Here is a 26,401-nt window from a genome sequence, read left to right on the forward strand (position 1 = left end):
GTGTCCCAGCATCATAGCTCACAGCAACCTCCAATTGCTGGGCTTAAGCGATTCTTCTGTCTCAGCCTTCCAAGTAGCTGGGACTACAGGCACCCAATACAACGCCTGGCTACCTTTTGGTTGTAGTTGTCACTGTTGTTTGGCAGGCCCAAGCTGGATTTGAACTGGCCAGCTCTGGTGTATGTGGCTAGCGCCCTAGCCACCTGAGCTACAGGTGCCGATCCCTAAGGCAGTTCTTAGTAATAAAAACAAAGCTGGGGGCATCACCATACCAGATTTTAGGCTGTACTACAAAGGCATAGTGGTCAAGACAGCATGGTACTGGCACAAAAATAGAGATATAGACATTTGGAACCGAATAGAAAACCAGGAAATGAAACTATCTTACAACCACCTAATCTTCGATAAACCGAACAAGAACATACCTTGGGGGAAATACTACCTACTCAATAAATGGTGCTGGGAGAACTGGATATCCACATGTAAAAGACTGAAACTGGATCCACACCTTTCTCCACTCATAAAAACTGATTCAAGATGGATAAACGACTTAAATTTAGGGCATGAAACAATAAAAATCCTCAAAGAAAGCATAGGAAAAACACTGGAAGATATTAGCCTAGGGAAAGACTTCACAAAGAAGACTGCTGTGGTAATTGCAACAACAACAAAAATAAGCAAATGGGACTTAATGAAACTGAAAAGCTTCTGTACAGCTAAGGAGACAACAACCAAAGCAAATAGACAACCTACACAATGGGAAAGGATATTTGCGTATTTTGAATCAGACAAAAGCTTGATAACTAGGATCTATAGAGAACTCAAAACTAATCCATGTGAAAAAAGCCAACAATCCCATATATCAATGGGCAAGAGACATGAATAGAACCTTCTCTAAAGAAGACAGATGAATGGCTAACAAACATATGAAAAAATGCTCATCATCCCTAATTATTAGAGAAATGCAAATTAAAACCACCCTGAGATACCGTTTAACCCCAGTGAGAATGGCCCACATCACAAAATCTCAAAACTGCAGGTGCTGGAGTGGATGTAGAGAAAAGGGAACACTTTTATACTGCTAGTGGGACTGCAAACTAATACAACCTTTTTGGAAAGAAGTATGGAGAACCCTCAAAGAATTCAAGCTAGACCCCCCCATTTGATCCTGCAATCCCATTACTGGGCAACTATCCAGAAGGAAAAAAAATCCTTTTATCATAAGGACACTTGCCCTAGACTGTTTATTGCAGCTCAACTTACAGTCACCAAAATGTGGAAACAGCCTAAATGCCCACCAACCCAGGAATGGATTAACAAGCTGTGGTATATGTATACCATGGAATACTATTCAGCTATTAAAAAAATGGAGACTTTACAGCCTCTGTATTAAACTGGATGGAAGTGGAACACATTATTCTTAGTAGAGCATCACAAAAATGGAGAAACATGAATCCTATGTACTCAATTTTGATATGAGAACAATTCACGACATGGTGGGGGTAGGGGAAGGGGAGACCAGAGAGAGGAAGGAGGAGGAAGAAGTGGGTAAGAGAATAGCAGAGAGAGGGAAGGAGGGAGGGAAGTGGGGTCTTGGTGTGTGCCACAGCTTTGGGAGGCAAGACACAATTGTAAGAGGGACTTTAACTAACAGATACAATCAGTGTAACCTGGTTTCTTGTACCCTCAATGAATCCCCAACAATAAGAAAAAAAAAATAGACCAATCTATGATCTTTGTGTACCTTTGTTTTAAAGTTATATACTCAGAGCACATTAGATACTCTGAATTTTAATTATTAAACTGAAATTTTGACTAAAAAAATATGCTTGTAGACACTGGCATATTTTTTATATTTCTGTATCTACTTTGGAAACTAATTTTGCCATTATTTCCCCAAATTCAACTCTGGCGTAAAGGATACCATCTGAAATGAACAAGGTTTATAAATAAGAATAGAAATGAAATACCTACCTGTGAAGGTGTACTGGTAAGTTCCATCTTCTCTTGGGATTTTTCCTTTGCTAGTCGAGCAGCTTCTTTAAATTCCTGAAACTTTTCTGCAAACTAAATGTAAAAGACTATATACATTAACCACATAAAAATAACTCAGTGCCCACTTTTAGCTTAGTTAAGTCATTCATTTTTTGAATAACTGACTCTTATGCAAGCAACATAGTCTCCAAACAAATCAATTATAGCTTGTGTAATATGAAAATAATAGAAAAAGAAACCTAATACCAAATATGTATTTGTGCATCACAAAATATTTTGACAAATCTCATTCACAACATCATAATACAACTAAATGAGAATTTAGTGTCAGCCTGCTGACTTATGTACCTCCTGGTTGTTGAGGAATAATTTATTAAGACCAGAGTGGGTAAGTGGAATCAGTAAAGATAGGCATACTGTGTTTTATCACCAAGAACACTAAGTTTTTGAAATATCTACTTGTAAACATTACAGTATTTAGAAAATGATTTTAACTTTAAGTAACATATAGAGGCATAATATATACTATGATGTCATAATATGTAAGGTATTTTATTTTCAACAATACAAATAGTAGCATTTATTATTATCACTAGTTGGCAAAACTAAAAATTTCCAAAGATTTCTAAAGAGCTAATGTATAGCAGCAGAAAGGAATAAATACTCCATAAAGATATTAAAAAATGGCAACAACTTAGGCTGGGCACAGTGGCTCCTGCCTGTAATCCTAGCACTCTGGAAGGCTGAGGTGAGTGGAATGCCTAAGCTCATGAGTTTGAGACCAGTCTGAGCCCAGAGTAAGAACCTCGTCTCTAAAAATAGCTGGGCGTTGTGGTAGATGCCTCTCGTCCCAACTACTTGGGAGGCTGAGGCAAGAGAATAGTTCGAGCCCAAGAGTTTGAGGTTGCTGTGAGATGTGACGTCACAGCACTCTACCAAGGGCAACGAAGTGAGACTCCATCTCAAAAAATAAATAAATAAATAAATAAATAAATGCTGGCCGGGTGCAGTGGCACACACCTATAAACCTAGCACTCTGGGAGGCCAAGGCGGTGGAGATCTTGAGCTCACAAGTTTGTGACCAGCCTGAGCAAAAGCAAGACCCTGTCTTTACTAATAATATAAAAACTGAGGCAAGAGGATCTCTTGAGCCCAAGAGTTGGAGGTTGCTGTGAGCTATCATGCCATAGTACTTTACCCAGGTTGAGACAACTTGAGAATCTGTCTCCAAAAAATAATAACCAAATAAATTAATTAAAAATGGCAACAACTTTAGGACAAAAATTACTGTATATGAAATGCTAATTCTTAGGAACTCATTGGAAACCATAGAAGATCATGGCCTCAAACAGTATCTACTTATGTTCTGAAACTGGAAGCTAGTCTATCAACATTTATCAGAAAGAGTAAGTTATGGCTACAAAATAACTAAATTTAAAAACCTAAAATCTCTAACTTAATTGCCAATAATTTATGATTCAAGCCACAGAGACAAAAAACAAAAAAGGACAATTAAAGAATTGGTCAATAAAAATATAAAATTATAGTTCTATTCTGAAACCCCTATAAGCCAATCCTGATTTCATTTCCATCTTGGGAAGAGAAGTTTTGGAAAGAAAGACTTGTGATACTCTAACTTCCCTTGTAGAGATGGAGGAGGTTCAAAATTAAGTATGTCATTATCACAACTTTTCCTTCTTATCTTAAACCCTGCTGTCTCTACCTACAAACCTGTAAACTAGGGAACTGAATGTGTACTATAATACTTCTGTAATTGAACAGGGTTGTCTCCTTACATTAAAAAGAAAATCTGAATACAAAGTTAAAAAAGTAGAAATAAAAAGAAAACTATAATTTTTCCTTATGCAGTCTGAAGTAGTGCACATGGGTTTTCTTAAACTAATTTAGCATTCCAAAATTAATAATCTAAAGTGTCTCACCTTCATAAAAACCTATATATAATATTGCTAATTTTTATATCCTTAGCTGTCAGCAAAAGAAAAAAGTAAAGGTTTAGGTTTTCATGACAACAAAACACAACTTAGTAAGCACTCTAACAATAGCTGGAATACTGCTCATCCCAGTCAACCTGAGAACCTTACATTTCCTCCAGGGATTCTGCTTTCTCTTACTTGCGGAGGCCCTTTCCTTGAATTGCCTTTAGAACCTAATCCAAGCCTTTATAATGTTTTGATTCACTCATGGTTTTTAATGATTTTTAGCCAGGATATTTATGTTTGCTTATTTATGTAAAAGATTATAAACTCCTTTGGGTTCCTTACAGTCTGCAAAGCACGTAACTAGTTTCAAGGTAGCCTGAAAAATAAATCATGATTCTGTCATCTTTAGATTAAACCATTCTGAAGGGAGTGATGTTAATCCCTTGGAGCCTGATCTAGTGAGTAAATAAACTACATTTGGCTCCAAAGGCTTAAGGGCAGTTTCCTAATATTGAATTCACCCTTGCAATATGAAGATTCATCATCAGTAAGATTAATTGAAGTACATGCTAACTTTTAAGTGGAAAAAGAATTATTAAAGAACAAAACATTCTCAGAAGAAAAAAATAAAGTATAAAAAGAAATTATGTTGACAATATTTAACAAATGATTCCTTTACTACATTAGCTAGCTACTCAGTGAAAGATCTAAGGAAGAATTTATAGTCAAATTTATTAGGCCTAAAAATCATTTAATGCAAGTTTATTTGAGAAATTCATCCACAACTTAATTCTTGTGTTGTCAAGAAATCCAGCAAACAGAATATACTTAATAGTTTTATTTTTTTAATTTTAATTAAATTAGTTTTCATTTAAAAAATTTTTTCAATAGACAATTCCAAAAGAAAAGTTCTAAAAATGTTCTGAGTAATGGCAAAAGTACTAGAATAAAATTCCCCTAGAGGATTAATTATGGACAGGTAATATCTAGCTGGATGCCTGTACCCTTGTATGTTGAGATACATTGAATCTAAAGCTCATACCTTTATCACAATTCAAGAAATATATTTAAGGAATAAGATGAGTGTATATGTGTGTAAGAGAAACCAAATCAGGTAATATTTGTTTTAACTACCTTACAGAGAATGATTTAGTCACAAAAGCAAAAGTTAAAATAGTTTTAAAATTGAGCTTTTCTTTTTTTCCTTTCTTTTTCTTTTTTGAGATAGAGTGTTACCCTGGGTAGAGTGCTATGGAATCATAGTTCACAGTAACCTCAAACTCTTGGGCTTAAGTAATTCTCTTGCCTGAGCCTCCCAAGTAGCTGAGACTACAGGCATGAGCCACCACGTCCAGCTAGTTTTTCTATTTTTAATAGAGAAAAATCTACTTGCTCTTGCTTAAGCTGGTCCAAATTCCTAAGCTCAAGCAATCCACTGGCCTCAGCCTCCCAAGGTGCTAGGATTATAGGCATGAGCCACCATGTCTGTAAAATTGAGCTTTAAATCATAATTCATAGCCAAAAGATAACAAAAAACCTTGAAAAAAGCATTAAACAATGTTTACAACCAAAACAGAAGAAAACAAAGTAGATTATTTCAACTACTGACCTAATTATAACTTTAAGTTGATAAAAAGTGATGAAAATGTAAGTTTTTTTTAAAAAAAACCCCATTTTTAAGAATCTAGATTTCTGCAAAAAAAAAAAAATAACTTAAAGTTCAATATAAACAATGTATATGTACAAAAGCCTGATTACCCTGAACTTCAACAATTTCAACTCTTAAGCTATCAGATCCTGTTTATAATGAACCATATGGAAAATGTTTCAAATGTGGGTTTACCTTTTTAATTGAATACTTCAAAAAGAGGTTTTAAGCCTGTATATCTAGACCTGGTGGACTCAAGATCTGAAGAGCCAAGTGAGTAATACGTATCTCCTTGATCATCTTAGTATCCTGAGATTGCTTCCTACTTTCCTTATATACTCTTTCCACATAGTATCCATAAGAACCCACGGCGCTGTTGATATGAACACTGAATGGCTTCTGCTTATAGATAGGACGGTTTTTATTTCCAACATTTGGCCTGGTGAGGCTCTGCATTTTATTGACCTTTCTGCCACAGTAATTCTTTTGGTTAGTATTATCCAAGAATTCCTCATATTGTCTTTGGATTTACGCTGCATCAGAGAGCGCAGAGTACTCCCACACAGATTAAACACAGTAATTTATATGTACCTGCCATCATGTCAAAAAGCTGAAATCTTCATCATTATCAACTTGAGTTTTCATAATTCAGAAGAGCTTGGTGTCTACCTATTTTGCAGACCATCTCCAACTGAGGCTGTTAATCTTTGCATTCTGAAGTTATAATCTCTATCTTTTATTTCCTGTCATACATACAGTTAACTACACAAATCCTTCTCAACCAATGGTGACTGTTTTTAATGTGTACAATAAATCTTCCAAATGACAATGAAATCCAATGATCTCTTGTATTTTGCTCTAAACTTACTACAGCTGTTTTGAGAATTTAAACAAATTTCCCCTATACTTTATATTCTCCACGTATTCTTATATATTTAAAATATATGACTTGAAGATGAAGATTTACACGCAGATCTTCTGATTTAACTTACTTTTGAAAGATGATGCTCAGAGGAGAATCCCAGTCCATAAACAGTGTTTGCTCGGCTGTCGGCCCATTGGCCAAACTTCTGAGATGTTTTAGTAAATGTCATGTTTGGGGTGATAGTGCTATTTATTATTGCCTGAGAAATAAAATAAGTATGAGTAACCAGACAAAAATCAGCAAATGGGTGTTTAAACACAAGACCATTTAGTTACATAAAAATTTAGGATTACTAATGAGACACAATATTAACACATAAAGATAGTTATAAACAATTCCTACCATTATAAGTGACAGTGAGAAAATATGTCAACTAATAGAACTATAAATACAATGGCACTCTGTCAAAAATTCCAAAGAGTTTTTAGTGTGGTCAGTTTCTTCACTTTGAATAGTTAGGATCAATATTTATTAATTTTGGATGATATTCACTGGAAACAAATAGCCTTTAATAGTTGTTGATTTAAGAGTCGAGTCCCACCCTCCAAAGACTATTCCAACAATGAATACATCAATAGAAAAAAGAAACCCACTAATTTTCTAAAATCCATAATCAAGAGTTTTATTAAAACTGATTTAATCAACTGGGCATCTGTAGCTCAGCGGTTGGGGCGCCAGCCACATATACCCAAGCTGGCAGGTTCAAACACAGCCCGTTCCTGCCAAACAACAAGGACAAGTACAACCAAAAAATAGCTGGGTATTGTGGCAGGCACCTGTAGTCCCAACTACTTGGGAGGCTGAGGCAAGAGAATTGCTTAAATCCAAGAGTTTAAGGTTGCTGTGAGCCGTGACACCACAGCACTCTACCAAGGGCGGCATAGTGAGACTCTTGTCTTAAAAAAAAAAAAAAAAAAGAAAGAAAGAAAAAACCTGATTTAACTAAAATACACAGTACAGAAAAGCCTATCAACCAGTTAGTACTTTCTTCTTTACTCAAAGAAAAAACAAATCTCTAAATATATAGTTATTTCTCAATATACAGAGGGGATTGGTTCCAGAGCCCCCATGTATACCAAAATCTACATACACTCAAGTCCATGTGTACACACATATAGAATACACATGTATGAAAAGTCTGCCCTCCATACACTCAGGCTTCTCATCCCATTAATACTGTATTTTCATTCTGCATATAAGTAGACCCATACAGCTCAAGCCCATGTTATTCAAGGATCAACTGTACACACATTTATTTCTGCATAAAGTGGTACACATTTATGATACTGAAAATTGTTATCATTTTAAGCATATTTCTTATTAAAACTAGTGTTTTAATATGTCACTGAATATTAACTTTGGTGATTACCATAATAAATTCCAACTATCATCAAGGAACATATCATCATCTCATCCCTTCTGTCAGTACCATAAAAGTGAGGAATCATTTTTAATTAGGTAGTCCAATGCTCTCCAACTTTCAAATTAAAAAGTCTAATAATAACAGATAATAATAACAGATAAATAACACTCTAATAATAACAGATAAATGCTAATGAATCCATAAGCAGTCATCTGGTGAACTCTTAAATGTGGAATGAAACCCAAGCATTTTCAGAGCAAAACTAAATTTGTTCACTATGAACAACAGTATAAATATTTATTAGTTATAGAGGTATATTGATGAAGTTATAACAATGAATACAAGACACTTGTTCTACTACAGACAGAAAATGAGAGTGGTTCCTTCCTTTCTCTCATAGAGATCAGTAGATGTGTCATCTATTGTTATACAAGAGCCCTTACCCTCACAATCAAGTGGTTTAGTTCAGACAAAATCTATATATTTATACTTGTATAGCTTTCTTATGCTTCAGTTCAAAACTGCTTTTCCCAGCATGTCATTTTAGATCTGTAAGATGTGGCTAACAACTGCTCTAACTTGTAGGACTGTCATTAAATGAAAGACTAAATGGAAAAGAATTTATTAACAAATGGTAAGGAATCATTCATTTCTTCAACATTTTTTACTGAGTACCTATTAAATGCCAAGCACAATTCTAAAAATTTGAGGTACCACAAGAGAGGCAATGTAGTTGTAGATTACATTCTCAAACAAGAGGAGTCAATAAACGCACAAGTAAACAGATAGCTAACCACTGTAATTTTACAAAGTGTCCGGTGCTGTGAAGACTAAGACCAGGATGTGATAACGTGAAAAGCAAGAGAGTAAAGACGGTGGGAATGCCCTTAGATTGAGTAGTCCTTCAGGGTTCCAATGAATGTGTGAGGGGGGCACATCTGAGCTTGATCTGAGTGTTTTCAAAGAGATATGGCATTTTACATACAACCTTAATAATTCTCAGAAATAGGGTAGCAACAGGTTTTATAGGCATCTAAGAAAACTGACCACTGTGCTGTCAGCGGTCTCCAACCTTTTTGGCATCAGGGCCTAGTTTCCATGGTCTGGGGCATGGGGAGAAACTGACAAGAGGCAGAGTTCAGCAAGATACAAGGGAGAAGAGCAGCTGCAAACAGATAAAGCTTCATCTGCTCACCTCCTGCTGTGTAGCCTGGTTCCTAATAGGCCACGGACTACGACCGGTGGCCTGGAGGATGGCGACCAGAGCAACAGGTCTCTGATTAACCCCCTATTTTAACTATTTCAAATTACCTTCTTTCTGCTTTTAAGAGGTCTGTTTTAATCTCCATTCCAATCTTTCTTTGCCTCTGTATTACCTGTTCTCTAATCAGTGAAGAAAAACTCTAAAACGATTGATAATTCCACACTTAAAAAAACTTTTAGATTTCATTGATTCTTTGAGTAGAATGCTTCTATGAATCCTTTTGTTTGTTTTTTGAGACAGAGTTTCATGTTGTCACCTTCAGTACAGTGCCATTTCATCACAGCTCACAGCAACCTCCAGCTCCTGGGCTTAAGTGATTCTCTTGCCTCAGCCTCCCGAGTAGCTGGGGCTACAGGTGCCACAATGCCTTTTTTGTGGCTTTTTGTTGTTGCAGTTGTCATTGCTGTTTTAGCTGGCTAGGGCCAGGCTCAAACCCACCACCCTCAGTACATGGGGCTGGCACTCTACCCACTAAGCCACAGGTGTCACCCCTTCTACGAATACATTTAAAAGGCAAATTTTAGTTCTATTTATAAACATGTCTCTCAATCCTGCAGTTCTTCTCCTTTTAAGGAAGAGAGGTAGGAATGTTATGTCTTCACAGATCATGTGCACACAGATCCTGCAGTGCCATGACCCTAGCTTTCCAATTCAATCATGAAGAGCAGAAATGGTGGTGACAGTGAGAAGCAGAAAAAATATTTGTCTTGCTGAATCAAATAAACTATTACAGCTTACCAAAAAATAACTAGAAACTATAGTGGTTATTACAAAGTAATTAGAAAATGGAAAGTGTAAAAGAAAGTAAACTCTTACAAAAAATAGATTTTGTTAAAAGAAATAATACAAAAACTTTTCACACTACTTATCTAAGGTTCTAATAATTACAATCAGCAAAGTATATTCAGAAATGGAAGTGCCAGGACAATAGTTCATATTGCTTCAGAGGGAACAACACATGAGGTTTATCATTTTTCTTTTGGCCTGGGCTTCTTTCTAGGGTTGCATGAGAATTATTTAATAACCAAAATTATGTCCATTTGAATATACCATTTAACCCCTACTTCTAGTTAAACTACATTTTATCTATGCTTTGGGGCAAGAGACAAACAGATTACTAAGAATTGGAGGTTCAAGTCAGAGAAAGAAAAAAATTAACACTCTAGAGTCTGAGTATCTATTAAACTTCATTAAACCTGTTATAAAATATGACAAAATTATTCTTCATGAAATAAAGCTTCAAATAAATCAATTATTACTATTTCTCAAGTCCTTTAAAATCCTCCCAAGTAAAAATGAAAAGAGGATCAATTATTCAAGTACATACATGTTAGTCACTTGTGTATAAGACACAAAGTACAAATGGCCCCTGGGATCCTATAGTCTAGTTATGGAGGTAAGAAATGAACACACAGAAAAAAACAAAGTTTAGCGTTATATTCTCTTTCAGACCCCCCAAAACACTAGGCAACATATACAAATATAGAACAGCCTAATAATATCAAGATCAATAACAATAACAACGGCAGCAAGTGTTTGTATTAGTGATTAACTACGAACACATTTACCTTTTGACTGAATTTATTCTCAATGAATTCTAATTCATAACTAAGGTTTAGCAATCATGTAGGTATTTTTACTAGTTCCTTTTCACATATGAGAAAAATGAGGTATGCAGAAGTTAAATACCTTGATCAAGATCAGATGGCTAGCAAGTACTAGAATAAAAATTCAAAACAGTCTGGTTTTAGAGTCTGTGCTCTTAACTCCACTGAATCACTAAACTTCCTGGGATTGGAAAGGCCTCATGGCTTCAAGAAAGTCTGAAGAAAAAGCAGTACCTCATCTTTCTATACACTTTATATCTAGAATCTAATGTCTGGGATTTCTTTCTCTAAGTGAGTTGTACAAAATTCACAGATAATAAAATAGATTTCCCCACCCACCTTCTGAAGGGTATACTATCCACTAGGTAAATGCTTTGCAGATATTAACTCATTTAATCTTTACAACTCTACCAGTACTGAAGTGAGAACAATGTGACTCAGAAAAGTAATTTGGCCAAAGTAAAACACTCAGTAGAGTGTGCAGGTGACATCTGAACCCATGTAATCTTTACTCCTAAATGTTACACTATCTGCTTCTCCTAAAAATGAAACTTTAGATTCTGTCTATCCTTACACTTCTCTGCAAATAAGAGATGTCAGCTTTAGTATTGACACTGACAGACTTCATAAGATATAGGGATTCTGAACTGTCTATTAGCCTCAGAAGAATACTTGAAAAGAATTCTAGCTCCTAGAATTCTAGACTATCTCTATTTGCTCCACATCTATATTCCTAGTACCTAGCATAGTACCTGACACATAACAGATATGCAATGTCTATCTGTTACACAAACTGAATGATCTCAAATATATACAATATTTTGGTTTCTTTTTCCTCCAACCCCCTATGAATATTTTGGCCTATCACTCTGTATAATAAAGTGGCAAATCCTAGTGACTTAATAGATAAAAAATGTTGCTACCCTAAGAATAATCAATTTTGTTTCTTAAAAGTTATTAAAAAATCAAAAGGAAGTAGTTTAGTGAAGGTAAAATCCTCTGAATAAAACGAAAATGGCGTATTGTCTAAAGTAAAATGGCAAGATTAGTCAAAGTAATAAAAGTTATCTTACCTTTGAGCCATCTAAACTGATTATCCTATACACATTTCTTGTGCTGTCATAGAAATAAGACACAGTAACTGCATGCTTGCTGGTGGGTACCCAGTTCTTCTTTGTGTTTGGGTCAATCTGGAAGACATGAGCTCGAGTGCTGAAGATAGGTTGTTCCCTGCAGGACAGAAAAGAATGTTAGGGACTGAAAGCAGCCAATTTTATTCAATTAGACAAAAAAAAAAAAAAAATGTAAAAACTATTAAGGATGATTCTGCTTAACCAACAACTCCCACATACTGGAAAATTAGAGAAACTTTCTTTCAAATTTGAATATTTTAAGTTGGGCGGCACCTATGGCTTAGTGAGTAGGGCGCCAAAACCGGCCCCGCCAAACTGTAACAAAAAAATAGCCGGGCATTCTGGTGGGCGCCTGTAGTCCTAGCTACTCGGGAAGCTGAGGCAAGAGAATTGCCTAAGCCCAAGAGCACTCTGTCTTTAAGAAAAAAAAATTAATATATTAAGTAGTTAATTATTAGCTTCTTTAAAATAATTATAACCAATGCCCATTATTTGCAGATTCTGTATATGGGAATTCACCTACTCACTAAGTTTATTTGCAACCCCCAAATCATTAATCAAATAATTTTCTTTCTTTCTTTTTTTTTTTTTGAGACAGGGTCTCACTTTGTCACCATCGGTAGACTGCTATGGCATCATACCTCACAGCAACCTCAAACTCTTGGGCTCTAGTGATCCTCTTGCCTCAGCCTCTTGAGTAAGTGGACTACAGGCACCTGTGACAACACCTAGCTAGTTTTTATTTATTTATTTTTTGAGACAGAGCCTCAAGCTGTCACCCTCAGTAGAGTGCCATGGCATCACAGCTCACAGCAACCTCCAACTCCTGGGCTTAAGTGATTCTCCTGCCTCAGCCTCCCAAGTAGCTGGGACTACAGGCGCCCGTCACAATGCCCAGCTATTTTTTGGTTGTAGTTGTCATTGTTGTTTGGCAGGCCTGGGCTGGATTTGAACCTGCCAGTTCCGGAGTAGGTGGCTGGTGCCTTAGCCACTTGTGCTACAGATGCCGAGCCAGCCCAGCTAGTTTTTAGTATACATAGGGTCTCACTCTTACTCAGGCTGGTCTTGAACTCCTAACTCAAACAATCCACCCACCTTGGTTCCCCAGAGTGCTAGTGGCTCATAGCATTTTCTAAGTCGTCACAGATATGCACAGGGCAGTGGAAAACATGTCATGTGATTGCACAAAGCAACACTCTGCTTTCTTGCTTCAGCTCTCATACTATATAAACAAAACATTCTTTTTTCAGTATATTCAGCACCATAATTTCACATTTTTGTGCTTTTTGATGGTAGTTTCACTGTTTAAAAGGCCTCTAAGCATAGTGCTGAAGTGTTCCTACGTGCAAGAAGGCTGTGATGTGCCTTATGGAGAAAATGTGTGTTAGACTAGCTTTTCAGGCATGAGTTATATTGCTGTTGGCCATGAATTCAATGTCAATGCATTAATATTATATAGTAAATGTCTTTAAACAGAAACAAGGTTATTTACTGATTAGTTGATGAAAATGTGACCAGAGGCTTCTAAGAATGTGACACTGTATTTTCCCCAGGAGCAATGGTTCGGTATGGTATTTTCGCTAATTCAGCATTCCTGACATCTTTACAGAACAAAACTACCACAAATAAGAATCAACTGTACCCTGTTAAAATACAAATATCTTATATTTGACCCTCACAAGGTTAACAATTTCTACACATTTAAAACTATATTCTAGGGTGGCACCTGTGGCTCAAAGGAGTAAGGTGCTGGTCCCATATGCTGGAGGTGGTGGGTTCAAACCCAGCCCTGGCCAAAAACTGCAAAAAAAAAAAAAAAAAAAAAAAAGAAGAAGTCTGAAGACTTTCACCAAACAATTAAAAATAAATAGGTTAAAATTATCCTTTAAAAAAAAAAAAACCTATATTATTCTAGTAATAGTAACTAAGCTTATTTATTTTTTGAGACAGAGCCTCAAGCTATCCCCCTGAGTAGAGTGCTGTAGCATCACAGCTCACAGCAACCTCCAACTCCTGGGCTCAAGCGAGTCTCCTGCCTCAGCCTCCCAAGTAGCTGGGACCACAGGCACCCGCCACAATGCCTGGCTATTTTTTTTTTTTGGTTGCAACTGTCATTGTTGTTTGGCGGGCCCAGGCTGGATTTGAACCCGCCACCTTGGGTGTATGTGGCTGGCACCTTAGCCACTTGAGCCACAGGTGCCGAGCCAATAACAAAGTTTATATTCAATATATAATCTCTATAATACTGAAAAGTATATTAAAAAGATGCTCAAACAAGAAATTTCTTTTTTTTTTTTTAAATGACATCGTCTCACTCTGTCACCCAGGCTGGATAGAGACCAGTAGCCCCATCGTACAGCTCGCTGATACCGCAAACTCTTGGGCTCAAGCAATCCTCCTGCCTCAGCTTCTGAAGCAGCTAGGACTACTGGTATATGCCACTATGCCTGGTTAACTTCTTTTATTTTTTGTAGAGATAAAGTTCCACTGTTTTGCCCAGGCTGGTCTCAAACTCCAAGGCTCAAGTGATCTTCTCCTCTTGGCCTCCCAAAGTGCTAGGATTGCAGGCCATTGAGCCACCATGACTGGCCCACAAATATCTTATAAAGTAGGGCATTAAAGATAAACAATAGAGATATAAAACTAATCAAATATGTATTTTCAAAATATGATTAGTACAGAATTTTTATAGCATCAAAATAAGCATGAGATAATCTATATATAAGTATTAGAATGTAAAAATTTCCAAGTTCTGAGTAAAAACTATTTTAGAAACAGCATTTACCATTTTTCTTAAGTACAAATAAAGCTCATCTCTTTCATTTCACTATACACTTCTTTTTTAAAGCAGTTCAAGGTCCAAAAAAGCATTTTAACTGGTAACATTTAATGTTAAAATTAGATAAATGTTGTTTTAGTTTTAAAGAATTTAAAGTATTTTTAAATTTAAAGAAAGAAAAGGAGAACATGGAAAAGAGAAATTAGAAAAATAGGCAAGGCAAATCTGGGTCCTTGGCACAATGGCTCTTTAGGTTAGTAATAATAATGGGCTGACAGGTCTCCTTCAGACCTTGGAGGCTGGTGTGAACAGGAGGTACCTTACCTATAGACACCTACAGATAACATGGCTCTTTTCCAGTTTTACTTCTGGAAACCTCCAATACAACTTTCCTTTTTTTGAGACAGAGTCTTACTGTCACCATGAGTAGATTGCTGTGGCATCATAGCTCATAGCAACCTCAAACTCTTGGGCTCAAGTAATCCTCCTCCCTTAGTCTCCCAAGTAGTTGGGACTACAGGCATCTGCTACTACATCCTGCTAGTTTTTCTATTTTTGTAGAGACAGAGTCTTGCTCTTGTTCAGGCTGGTCTCAAACTCTTGATCTCAGGCAATCCAACCTCCTCGGCCTCCCAGAGTGCTAGGATTACAGGTGTGGGCCATCACACCTGGCTCTACAACTTTGGTTATTAAAGTTGTTATTATCTCCTTCCTTTAAAAGGAAATAATATGGGCGGTGCCTGTGGCTCAAAGGAATAGGGTGCCAGCCTCATATATTGGTGGTGGTAGGTTCAAACATGGCCTCAGCCAAAAAAAAAAAAAAAAGAAATATATTTTATGCAACTCCCTATAAAATGAAGCAGAGAATCACTGCATCTTGCTTAATTACCATTCTACATGGATTCATTTGACAAAAAATTATTAACAATCTGGCAATGCATTGTACCAGGATAATGAATTCTGGATTGAGAGGTCTTATTCAATCCCTCTTTCCCCATCTTCAATCCCTGCCTTTCAGTGAAGCTGGTGCTATAGGTTATCTCTGAAAAGTCCTACAGGCCTTATTTTTCTTTTTCACCTTTAAAAGTCCTAGGTAAAAGTATAGTTGGTCAGATTACTGCTAGTTCCAACTCACAGAGCATCTGACTATACACAACTCTTAAGGCATATGAGGAAGGGACATGAGACACTCCATTCTTTACCTACTTGATAATTTTTTGTCTTCATTTGATGGGGACTAAATTTCTCAATAGTGTAGGCTAGTGATAATGGGAACATATAATGAACATTTTCTAAAAACTAAATTAGTTATTAAGATAATGTTGTTGCTTTTGTAAGCTGTATGTGATCAATTAAGAAATCTTTAATCAATGGAAATACAGTGTTTTGACTCCAGTAAAGACTATGCATAACATATTAATTCACTTTAATTAATCCATACAATTTAATTCCTTTCAGAATAAAAATCTTTTGAGTAAAATAGCTATCTTATAAGCAAATGGCATTTGAATATCAACTAAATATATGGCTTTCTTCAATCCTCTTCTGAATAGCTGGTTTTTTTAAAGAAAATTATAGTTTAAGATTTCTGTGGTCAAAAGCCTACCAAAGTCTGTTATGATAAAGACTAAGGAAATAATTTTCACTGCTGATACAAGAAACAGAATTCCTAGAAGTAATGAAGATGTTATTGCATTTGATGGGCATACAATTAAATGATTCAACTTTTCTTGAATATCTAATACATGCAAAGATGGTTCCTGTCCTTGAAAAGTTCAATTTGGTAAAAAAAGATGCATATGTTAAAAATAAAATGCTCTTCACCATGACAGATTCTTTGAACGTAAGTGACTGAAGGCTATGATGGAGAATGTCTAAATAGAGTTTGAAACAAATTACAGCACAGTGGGAAAAGGTTCTTCAGTGTAGCAAGAACCTCAGTACAGGTAAGTACGGTGCCTCTGAAGAATGAGGCTAGAATGAAGAAAGAGAAAAGACAGTTCATGAGGGTCTCCACTGGAAGATACTGAGAGATTATAACAGGAATACAGTCTTGCATTTTAGAAAAATAAATGTAGCAGCACTATAGAAGGTGCTAGAGAGAAACAACACCAAACAGAGGTAGCTACTCAGAGCCTTACTGAAGAATCTCAACGATGAAAAAATAAAGATGAAAGGTCAGGGAATGGGATGAAGATGTCAGAAGGAATTAAAGTTAAATTTAGCAAGTGGTGTCAATAAGATTAAGTAACAGATTAGATGTAGGGCAGTGGTTCTTAAACTTAAACTAGGATGATCTATCCTCAGGACATTTCACAACATCTGGAGATATTTCTGGGGTTGTCAAACTGAGGAATACTGCTATTGGAGTCTAGCAGGTAGCAACCAGGGCTGTTGCTAAACATCTACAATGCACAAGATATCTCCCCACAATAAAGATACCCAGCTAGGCTCAGCGCCCATAGCTCAGTGGCTAGGGCACCAGTTACATACACTGAGACTGGCAGGTTCAAACCCAGCTCAGGTCTGCCAAACAACAATGACAACTATAACCAAAAAATAGCCGGGCGTTGTGGCAGGCACCTGTAGTCCCAGCTACTTGGGAGGCTAAAGCAAGAGAATCACTTAAGCCCAGGAGTTTGAGGTTGCTGTGAGCTGTGATGCCACAGATCTCTACCCAGGGCAACCTAGTAAGACTCAAAAATAAAAAAAAAAGGAATTACCCAGCTAAAATGTCAATAGCACTGAGACTGAGAAATCCTGATGTAGGAGATGCAGGAGAAATCTAAATCTTCTGGGCTTCTAGTTTAAGTGACTGAAATGAAAACAGGGCCGCTAGCTAGGATGAGAAATACAAAGTAAAGTGTCAGAATGGAAGAGGAGGATGAGGTCAGGTCTGGGGGTTGGGTTTTTTTTTTTTTTTTTTTTGAGATAGAGTCTCGCTTTATTGTTCTAGGTAGAGTACAATGGCGTCATCCTAGCTCACGGCAACCTCAAACTCCAGGGCTCAAGTATACTTCTGCTTCAGCCTCCTAAGTAGCTGGGACTACAAGCACAAGCCACCATGTCCAGCTAATTTTTTTATTTTTGAACTCATCTCCTGAGTTCAAGCAATTCTCCTATCTGAACTTCCTAGATGCTAGAATTTCAGGTATGAGCACTGTATCCAGCACTGTTTTGATTCATTGCATCAAAACCTGTGCTCAGTTTTGATGCAATGTAGAGCTATCAGGTCAGGAAGTTAAAGACACTAGTTTGGAGCTCAGCAGAGAAAACTACGCTGGAGTTAAAAGTTGGGGAATCACTAGGAGATCTTATGATCAGTCTAATTAAGATATGTTTCAACACTAAGCATATCAATAAATTTCATTTAGAGAAAAGCTGTAGAAGAAGCAGTAGAAAAGCTACGCCTGAAATCTTAAAGCTCCTACCCTATGAAAAGGACCTTTTATAAATTTGAAACTAATTGATCCAAGTGTCCAACTGCTAAAGTCAATATGTTTTCAACTGGATGGCACTCAAAAGTAAAAGTTAGACACTACTTTATAACAATTTACACAAATACTAACTGGATCAAATACCAGCATTTCCTAAAGTGTGTTCTAACAACAACAGTCCGAGAAATGAGTATTCTATCCATGTTTAAAGAAGTTTTGCCACACTGTGTTATACCCTATCTAAAATATTTATAATGTACATTAGTATATTAAAGGTTTTAAGGCAAAGAAACCCATCTAACCCTGAATAATTGAGCATATGGCAAAATTATTTGACCTTAAAACTTTTTCATGTAATACAGGAATATCTCTTAGGATTCACATCCACAATTTGAGACGTAAAAGACATGTTCTCATGTCTCAAAAGACAGGATCTCATTTAAAGCTGGTCTGGATAGTCTACCACCTTTATTAACATTACTAATTATATTTATTATAACACAAATTTGAGGCCTTATTTAGTAATGGCAACAGTATTATTTCTTAAATAATTATTAAGAACACGGAAACTACCTCTTCTAAGAAGCTAAACATTAATCTAAAAATTAGTTTTAAAAGTAAACAGATTTGGCATAAAATGCTTTAAACTAGCCTAGAGAAGCAAATCTATAGACACATGTTTTAATTCTATAGAATCATCTATGTCAAATTTCTTGTATCAATAAGTAGAATAAGTAGTTCAAACTACTTCACTGACATAAAAAAAAAAGCTTACTAGAGTTATTTTCCTGTTGGTTCATAAGATAATTTGAGGAAATTGGTATAAGAACAATTCTGAAGTTCTTCATCTTGAGCTAGCATTCTATAAAAGTACCATATGTAATGGTACTTTTTATCTTACAATGTTAAGATAATAAAACTTAATATGGATGTAGAAAATAGGACAAATGTTAAATATAAGATCATCCTGAAGAAAGATGTGATAAAACCAGAATTTTGTTTTAAAAATAAGATATATTCAAATTCAGAGTTGACATAAAGAATTATTACATTTAGGCTGGGAACAGTGGCTCACACCTGAAATCCCAGAACTCTGGGAGGCAAAGACAGGAGGAAAGCTTAAGGCCCAGAGTTGGAGACCAGCTCTACAACAAAAATAATCAGCTGAGTGTGGTGGCCCATGCCTACAGTCCCAGCTATTTGAGAGACTGAGGCAAGAGACCTGCTTGAGCCCAGAAGTTTGATGTTACAGTGAGCTAGGATGATGCCACTGTACTCTAGCCTCGGTGACATAGATCCTGTCCCTAAAACAAACAAACAAAAAACCCCAAAGAATTAGTATATTTAATTCTCAGGCATCTGGATAAGAAGAGACAAAGATCATGAAAAACTGCAACAGGGCAGCACCCGTAGCTCACTGGGTAGGGCGCTGGCCACATACACCGACCCTGGTGGGTTTGAACCTGGCCCGGGCCAGCTAAAACAACAATGACAACTGCAACAACAATAATACCCAGGGGGAAAGCTTGAGACTCTGTCTCAGAAATAAAAAAAAGAAAAACTGAAACAAAGTAAGATGACTTTGTCAGAAGATATATAAGGCATAGATCTAGGAAAAAAGTGAACATTAACATCTGTCACTCGGATAGATTTGATTTTAAAAAAGTCAGTGATAATGCTATTTAAAAACAACTACTAAAGTCCAAACTTTTGCAAATATATGATTACTCAATAAATCTTTCCAAGAAGGTGCAAACATATGATCTAATAAATAGTCAAATTCAAGGCATAAAGAAAGAAATTATACATTTCCTAGCCTACCTTTAATGCCTAGGTTACAAATGTCCTTTCCAGATATATTTAAATGGCTAGTACAGCAAAGGGGGTATAAAAAAGATGATGGTTTCAAATAATTCCTTGGCTCTCTACTTAATTTTTCAAAACAAAGAAGCCTGACAGAAATGTTAGAAACAAGGTTCGTACTAATTTCCACAGAGTCTGACTCTGTTGCAGACAGAGCTGGCTGACAATTATCCACCAAATAGTCCGTCTTGCTGTTCTTGCTGCTCCCCCACCAAACCTTGACTACTCTACCCTCCTTCACACACCTATGAGGCAACTGTGGCAATCCCATTGTTGGCCAGAAGTTAGGTCTGGAATGGGTCTCTAAAGCAATTCTGGTCAAATGAAATAGCCAAGAAAAATTGGCTGGAAGCTCCTAGGTACACTCACAAAGAGACAATACACACGGAAAGAGGACTGTTCTCTTAAACAATATGTTTACACAGCCATCTTAGTACTGTGAGGGGAACATGCCTGAGAACAAAGCCAACATTCTTTGTTAATAATAACAGATGGAAAAATAAAGAATCTGGTTCCTTGATGATGTCACTGAACCCATGAATCAGCTTACCTTCAGGCTTATTATGTGATAAAACAAGTTTCCTGGTTGTTTTTAAAAAGTTGTAATTTTTAAAAAATTACACAAGTGATAGCTGAATAAAGATTTACTTAAAATTAACTCTGTATTAAGATGTCCCCCTCCCAATAAAATGTGATTGGTGGTAATCTGGAACTCCTGGCTGGTAAGCTACACACTGGTTGTTCATTTACTTTATAACACTACCCCACAGTACACACAATTAGACCTGGTTTAAAAGTGTAATGCTAACCAATAGAGAAATTTGTAATAATAATTGCATTGAGATGAGTGGGAAGAGGAAGAGCTGTAAAAAAAAATATGGAACTGAAAAAATTTCATTCATAGTTGACTTTCTGCTATAAAGACTTAATGTCTAAAGCTTTTAATCAAGAAACAGCAGTAAAAGAGCAGTGTAAGATACACAACCACCAATGGAAATAAGAATGGGAATTTTTAAAAGTAGTTGCCTCTGGGGATGGGGGTGGGTGAAAGGAGGGGATTAAGGACTTTTATTTTTCTTTATAATTTTTAATAACTATTTAATTTTTTTTAACTTGCACCAGGTACTAAAGTATCTTTTTAAATGGCATTGTAGAGAAATTACATTTATATAACACCACTGAGAAAAAGAATGCTTCAGGGGCCATTTCTGAAGAATCACAAAATGGTAATTGTTAAGAGCTTGGAACTCCTCTCTTTACTTTTGCAGCCACTGCCAAAGCTGCAGCAGCCAAAATAGAGCTCAATCCCTTTGTGACTTCTGACCAAAGAACTGCGAAGGTGTTTCAACTCACCTTCCCACATTCGCAAGAAGATGAAGTCTTCCCCTCTTTCCAAAGAGCTGAGACAGAAGTAAAATGTTTGATTCATGCCCACCTTCAGAGGATGATGAAGCTGAAGTTGTTTGGGGACACTATAAAGGTCAGCAGATTGGCAAAGTAGTCCAAGTTTACAGGAAGAAACATGTCATCAACATTGACTGTGCGCAGTGGAAGAAGGCTAATGGCACAACTGTCCATGCAGGCATTCACCCCAGCAAACTGGTTCTTATTACTAGGCTTAAACTGGACAAAGACTGCAAAAAGATCCTTGAACAGAAAGCCAAATCTCACCAAATATCAAAGGAAAAGGGCAAGTTCAAGGAGAAATAATTGAGAAGATGCAGGAATAAATTAATCTTACATACAACTTTCATTAAAAAATTGCTAAAATGAAAAAGTTTAGAGCTCAGCTGACTTAGTACATGGTATCAAAGTGTTTCTATTATTCATAAAGAGGAACAAAGGGAAAGCAGGAGGGGTGCTGAAATCCAAATCTGCCTAATTGTGGATTTCTGTGGAAGTACTAAGGGCACATTGGATTCCGGATGAAAATACCTTCCTTGATTAGAAGAAAACAGGAAGTTAAGACCAAAAACATTCTACCTCCAGTTTGTTTTCAGAGTATGAAGTGGCAAGAGAAGCTGAACAGCCCTTGTTAAAACCAAAAGGACAACAGCAAGGATAAGTCAAGGAGTATAGAGGCACCAGTGAGCATCTGACATGTAACACTGAAGAACTGGTTCCAGCACCACCGTGAAGCAGCACAGCACGCCTTCAGACAAGCAGGAGCTCAAGCATTGGAACTTCCTAAAAAAGAACTGTCCTCTAAAAGTTAATATGAATTGTAATTCTCGGGTATTCTCAGGGAATTGGTTTTAAATTTCACCCCTCCCTTCTCATACACATCTCCCCATAAGAAAATTTTAGTGAAAAATACCTATTCTGATGCTCAAAGATTATAACTGAACACTACCAATTGTATATTCCTTTTGCCATGTTATATGTTTAACAGCTGGTTGCTTATGCACAGAATGTTCTTTATAACAGACCACATACCCGCTTTGAGGAAAGCTAAGATTTTTCTAATGGCTACCCAACACAGTTATACTGCAAGATCCCCATCTAGTGATGAATCAAAACATAACAGGCACATTTTTTAAATTTGCAAGTTACTTAATATAGCGAATACAAAATTGTAAAGTGACATCGCTATAATAGGAATATACAGACTTAAAAATACGACATTAACAACTAAAAAACAACTTCCAGAAGGATTTTTAAAAACTGTAAGATGTAAATTCCTTGGTCTTTTAATCAGATGATTGCATATTCAAACAAGAACCTTTTTTAAAAAATCATTGTTTGTGTTACAGTTGGGCATCAAAAATACTTACATGACATCAAGTAGTTTACTTAATTGACATATTTGAATAAATTTCAAGTAAATCAGAAATTTCCATGTGAAAATTAAGATTAAATAATTAAAACACACTTAAACAGTAACAACACCATTTATATTCCTTATACATCGTCTCTCACTTTAAGAGTAGTTTTCATTAATTTCAGTCTTTTCAATAGGCCATAGCACTAGTTATTTAAGGAGATTTAATTTAATTTTTTTTTTTTTTGAGACAGAGCCTCAAGCTGTCACCCTGGGTAGAGTGCCGTGACATCACAGCTCATAGCAACCTCCAATTCCTGGGCTCAAGTGATTCTTTGAGCTCAAGTGATTCTCCTGCCTCAGCCTCTCAAGTAGCTGGGACTACAGGCTCCTGCCACAATGCCCAGCTCAGATGTATGTGGTTGGCGCCTTAGCCATTTGAGCCACAGGTGCCGAGCCTATTTAAGGAGATTTTAGTACTTATTTACTTTTGGGAACTTTAATTAGCAGTCACAGTAAAAGTGACTGCTGAATATACTGAAATTTAGAGTAAAAAGCAAGCAAGCCCACTCAACATACATATTTAAGTAACATTGTCAATGTTGCAAAAACCCTGCTTACTAATTTATTACATATAACAAATGCCAAGTGAGGTAGTCTTTGTCCCTACTAACCATTTAATACCCTATCCATTTCAGATAAAGTACTAGGTGCTTTCAGGAGGTATGCCTGATATATTACACTTAAAATCACATTTTTTACAATCATATTTAAAATTAGTAAATTTGTAATTTTTTTTTTATCATTGGGGATTCAATGAGGGTACAAGAAACCAGGTTACACTGATTGCATTTGTTAGGTAAAGTCACTCTTACAATCATGTCTTGTTAAAAAAAAAAAAAAAAAGGTAAAATTGTATTTTAAATTTTATTAGACTTTAAATATCTATCTCTCCTCAGATGATTTCCACTAAATAAAGCGAAGTTCTGAGAACTCACAGTATACACCTGAGAAATCTAAGGAAAGTAGCTTTTTGTTAATAAGTAGGGTTAAATTCTTATTACAACAATGATGGATTATTGAAAATATGAAATAAGTGGTTTCCTAACAGACATCCAGTTCTTAAAAACTTTTAAAAATGAATTAAATATCAAAAGGTTGCTTAAGTTCTAACCTCACCTTCAATGAATAATACTCTCAGATATACTTTTCTTTTGTACCTGCTACAAACTAAATGAGTAGATACTCAATCCATGTAACATTTGAACAAATATTATAATAAATAAGCCTAAGTTTGAAGAGAAAGATCTGAAGGAATCTTGGCAAAATGTTAACATTTGCAAAATCTGTACATGGATGATATTGTTTGCATGATTATGAATATTTGAAATTGCTCAAAACAAACAACAAAACCTCACACTGTTTTCTCCAGTTCTTACTGACACAGCAAAATTTAAATGATCCCCCATTGTTTTATATATAGGTTATAACTGCCACGTAACAATACACATTATGATAGAACTGTGCTATCACTATGGTACCCACTAGTCATCTGACTACTAAAGCATTTGAAATTCAACTAGTACAATTGAGAAAGTAAATTAATTTAAACTTTATATGCTACTCAATTCAGTTATTAAAAAACTTCCACGGGCTAGGTGTGGCGGCTTATACCTGTAATCCTAGCACCCTGACAAGCTGAGGCGGGTGGATTGCCTGAGCTCACAAGTTCGAGACCAGCCTGAGCCAGAGTGAGACCTCATCTCTAACAACAGCCGGGCATTGTGGCAGGCGCCTGTAGTCCCATCTACTTGGGAGGCTGAGGCAAGAGGATCACTTGAGCCCGAGCATTTGAAGCTGTTGTGACTGTGACGCCATGGCACACTACCGAAAGTGACAGAATGAGGCTTTGTCTCATAAAAAAAAAAAAAAAAAAACTTCATATAGGAACAACCTGAATATTTAAATCTACTTTTTCTACCAATGAATATTATAAAATTTAAATTCAGATCAAGTATTTCCAATGAAAATTAAACATCTGAAGTGAGATACGCTCTAAATGCAAAATATGTGATGGATTTCTGAGACAGTATGAAAAAACGTAAAGTATCTCAATTTTTACATTAATCATGTGGTAAAAGATGGTACTTTGGATATACAATGTCAAAATATATTAATACTGATTTCAACTTCCTTTTTTGAACTTTGAAAGTACATTTAAAATTACATATGTTGGCTCGGCGCCTCTGGCTCAAGGGGCTGAGGTGCCAGCCACATACACCTAGGGTGGCAGGTTCGAATCCAGCCTGGGCCCGTCAAACAACAATGACGGCTGCAACCAAAAAAATAGCCGGGTGTTGTGGTGGGTGCCTGTGGTCCCAACTACTTGGGAGGCTGAGGCAGGAGACTCGCTTGAGCCCAGGAGTTGGAGGTTGCTGTGAGCTGTGATGCCACAGCACTCTACCCAGGGGAATAGCTTGAGGCTCTGTCTCAAAAGAAAAAAAAAATTACATATGTTGTTCACAATATATTTCTAGTGGAGAATGAACACGGTATTTTCTGTAACCATTTTCTGACAGACATATTGTTCACTTTTACACTATTATAAACAATCTTCCTGTGTTTTCTTACGCACACATGCCTTAAGTATACTAGAAACAGAATTCCTAGTCATACAGTATATACCACTGCATAAATCCACATTGCTCTTCACAATACTTGAACCCATTTACACTCCTACTAGTCTTATGTTATATCCTCCCAACACTTGGTAATGTTCAAGTAACATCTTTAATTTGTGGCAAGCTAGGGGACGTGAAATGGTATTCATCATTATTTTAACTTGCATATTCTCGATTACTAGTGGGCTGAGCAGCTCTTCATATATATATTTCTGGGCAATTTGAGCCCAGTGAATTTCTACATTCATTTCTAAGCTATTTAAAACCTTATTTTTGCTCCAGATAGTGAAAAAATGAGAATCTAAATTCAGCGTTCAAACCATATGTATAGGAATATCTCATATATCCAATTCTAGCCACATGTATAAACTTAATGAGGTCAATACATAGTGGGTACTATACCCACTAAAGGAGAGGACAGTAGAGTTGTTCATTTTTCTAAACTTTTCCACCTGTCTAGAAAAAATCATTTTTAATGACAATTTAATGTTAGTGAGAAGTTAAGAAAATAGTTTCTGAAGCAACTATTGAAAGTAAATTTAGTCTTTCTGGAAGACCCTTTACTGATATATATCAAAAGAATTTAAACTTCTGTGCATATCCTTAATTTACCTTAAGGAAATAACCATGGATATACACAGAAGTTTATCTACAAGGATGTATCATCACATTGTTTACAACAAACAGCTGTTAAGTATAAATGCCTAATAACGTAAAATCAAATTATGGTATATCCTGTTAACGGAATACTATGTAGCCACAAATAACAAAGCTGTTGAATATTCAGCGGCACATATGTTCAATACAGTAATGAAAATAGTTTATAAATTAGTGGATACAGTATAAACATGCATCTATATGCAAAGAAAAAAAATACATGGAGGGTTACTTACTTCAGCCCTTGCCCTACTTCTTCTCTCAGCACAAAAAATACTCTAGGGAAAAAAGGGGTAGACAGGATAAAGCCAAGTCTGAGACACAGATGGCTACCGAAGTGGATGGGAT

At 36.2% G+C, this 26,401-nt stretch overlaps 1 protein-coding gene across 1 annotated transcript in view; it reads right to left on the minus strand.

Annotated features, from left to right (window-relative positions):
- Positions 1-26,401, minus strand: part of HOMER1 (homer scaffolding protein 1) — a 137,907-nt gene that overhangs the window by 69,405 nt on the left and 42,101 nt on the right. Inside the window, exons 2-4 of the mRNA XM_023510917.1 lie at positions 11,816-11,972; positions 6,576-6,707; positions 1,975-2,067 (exon numbers count right to left, since the gene is read on the minus strand). Of these exons, the coding sequence (XP_023366685.1) occupies positions 1,975-2,067; positions 6,576-6,707; positions 11,816-11,972 (382 nt within the window). The remainder of the gene's footprint in view (positions 1-1,974; positions 2,068-6,575; positions 6,708-11,815; positions 11,973-26,401) is intronic.

The sequence above is a fragment of the Otolemur garnettii genome, unplaced genomic scaffold (assembly GCF_000181295.1).
Source record: "Otolemur garnettii isolate 467f Iridium unplaced genomic scaffold, OtoGar3 scaffold00017, whole genome shotgun sequence".
NCBI lineage: Eukaryota > Metazoa > Chordata > Mammalia > Primates > Galagidae > Otolemur > Otolemur garnettii.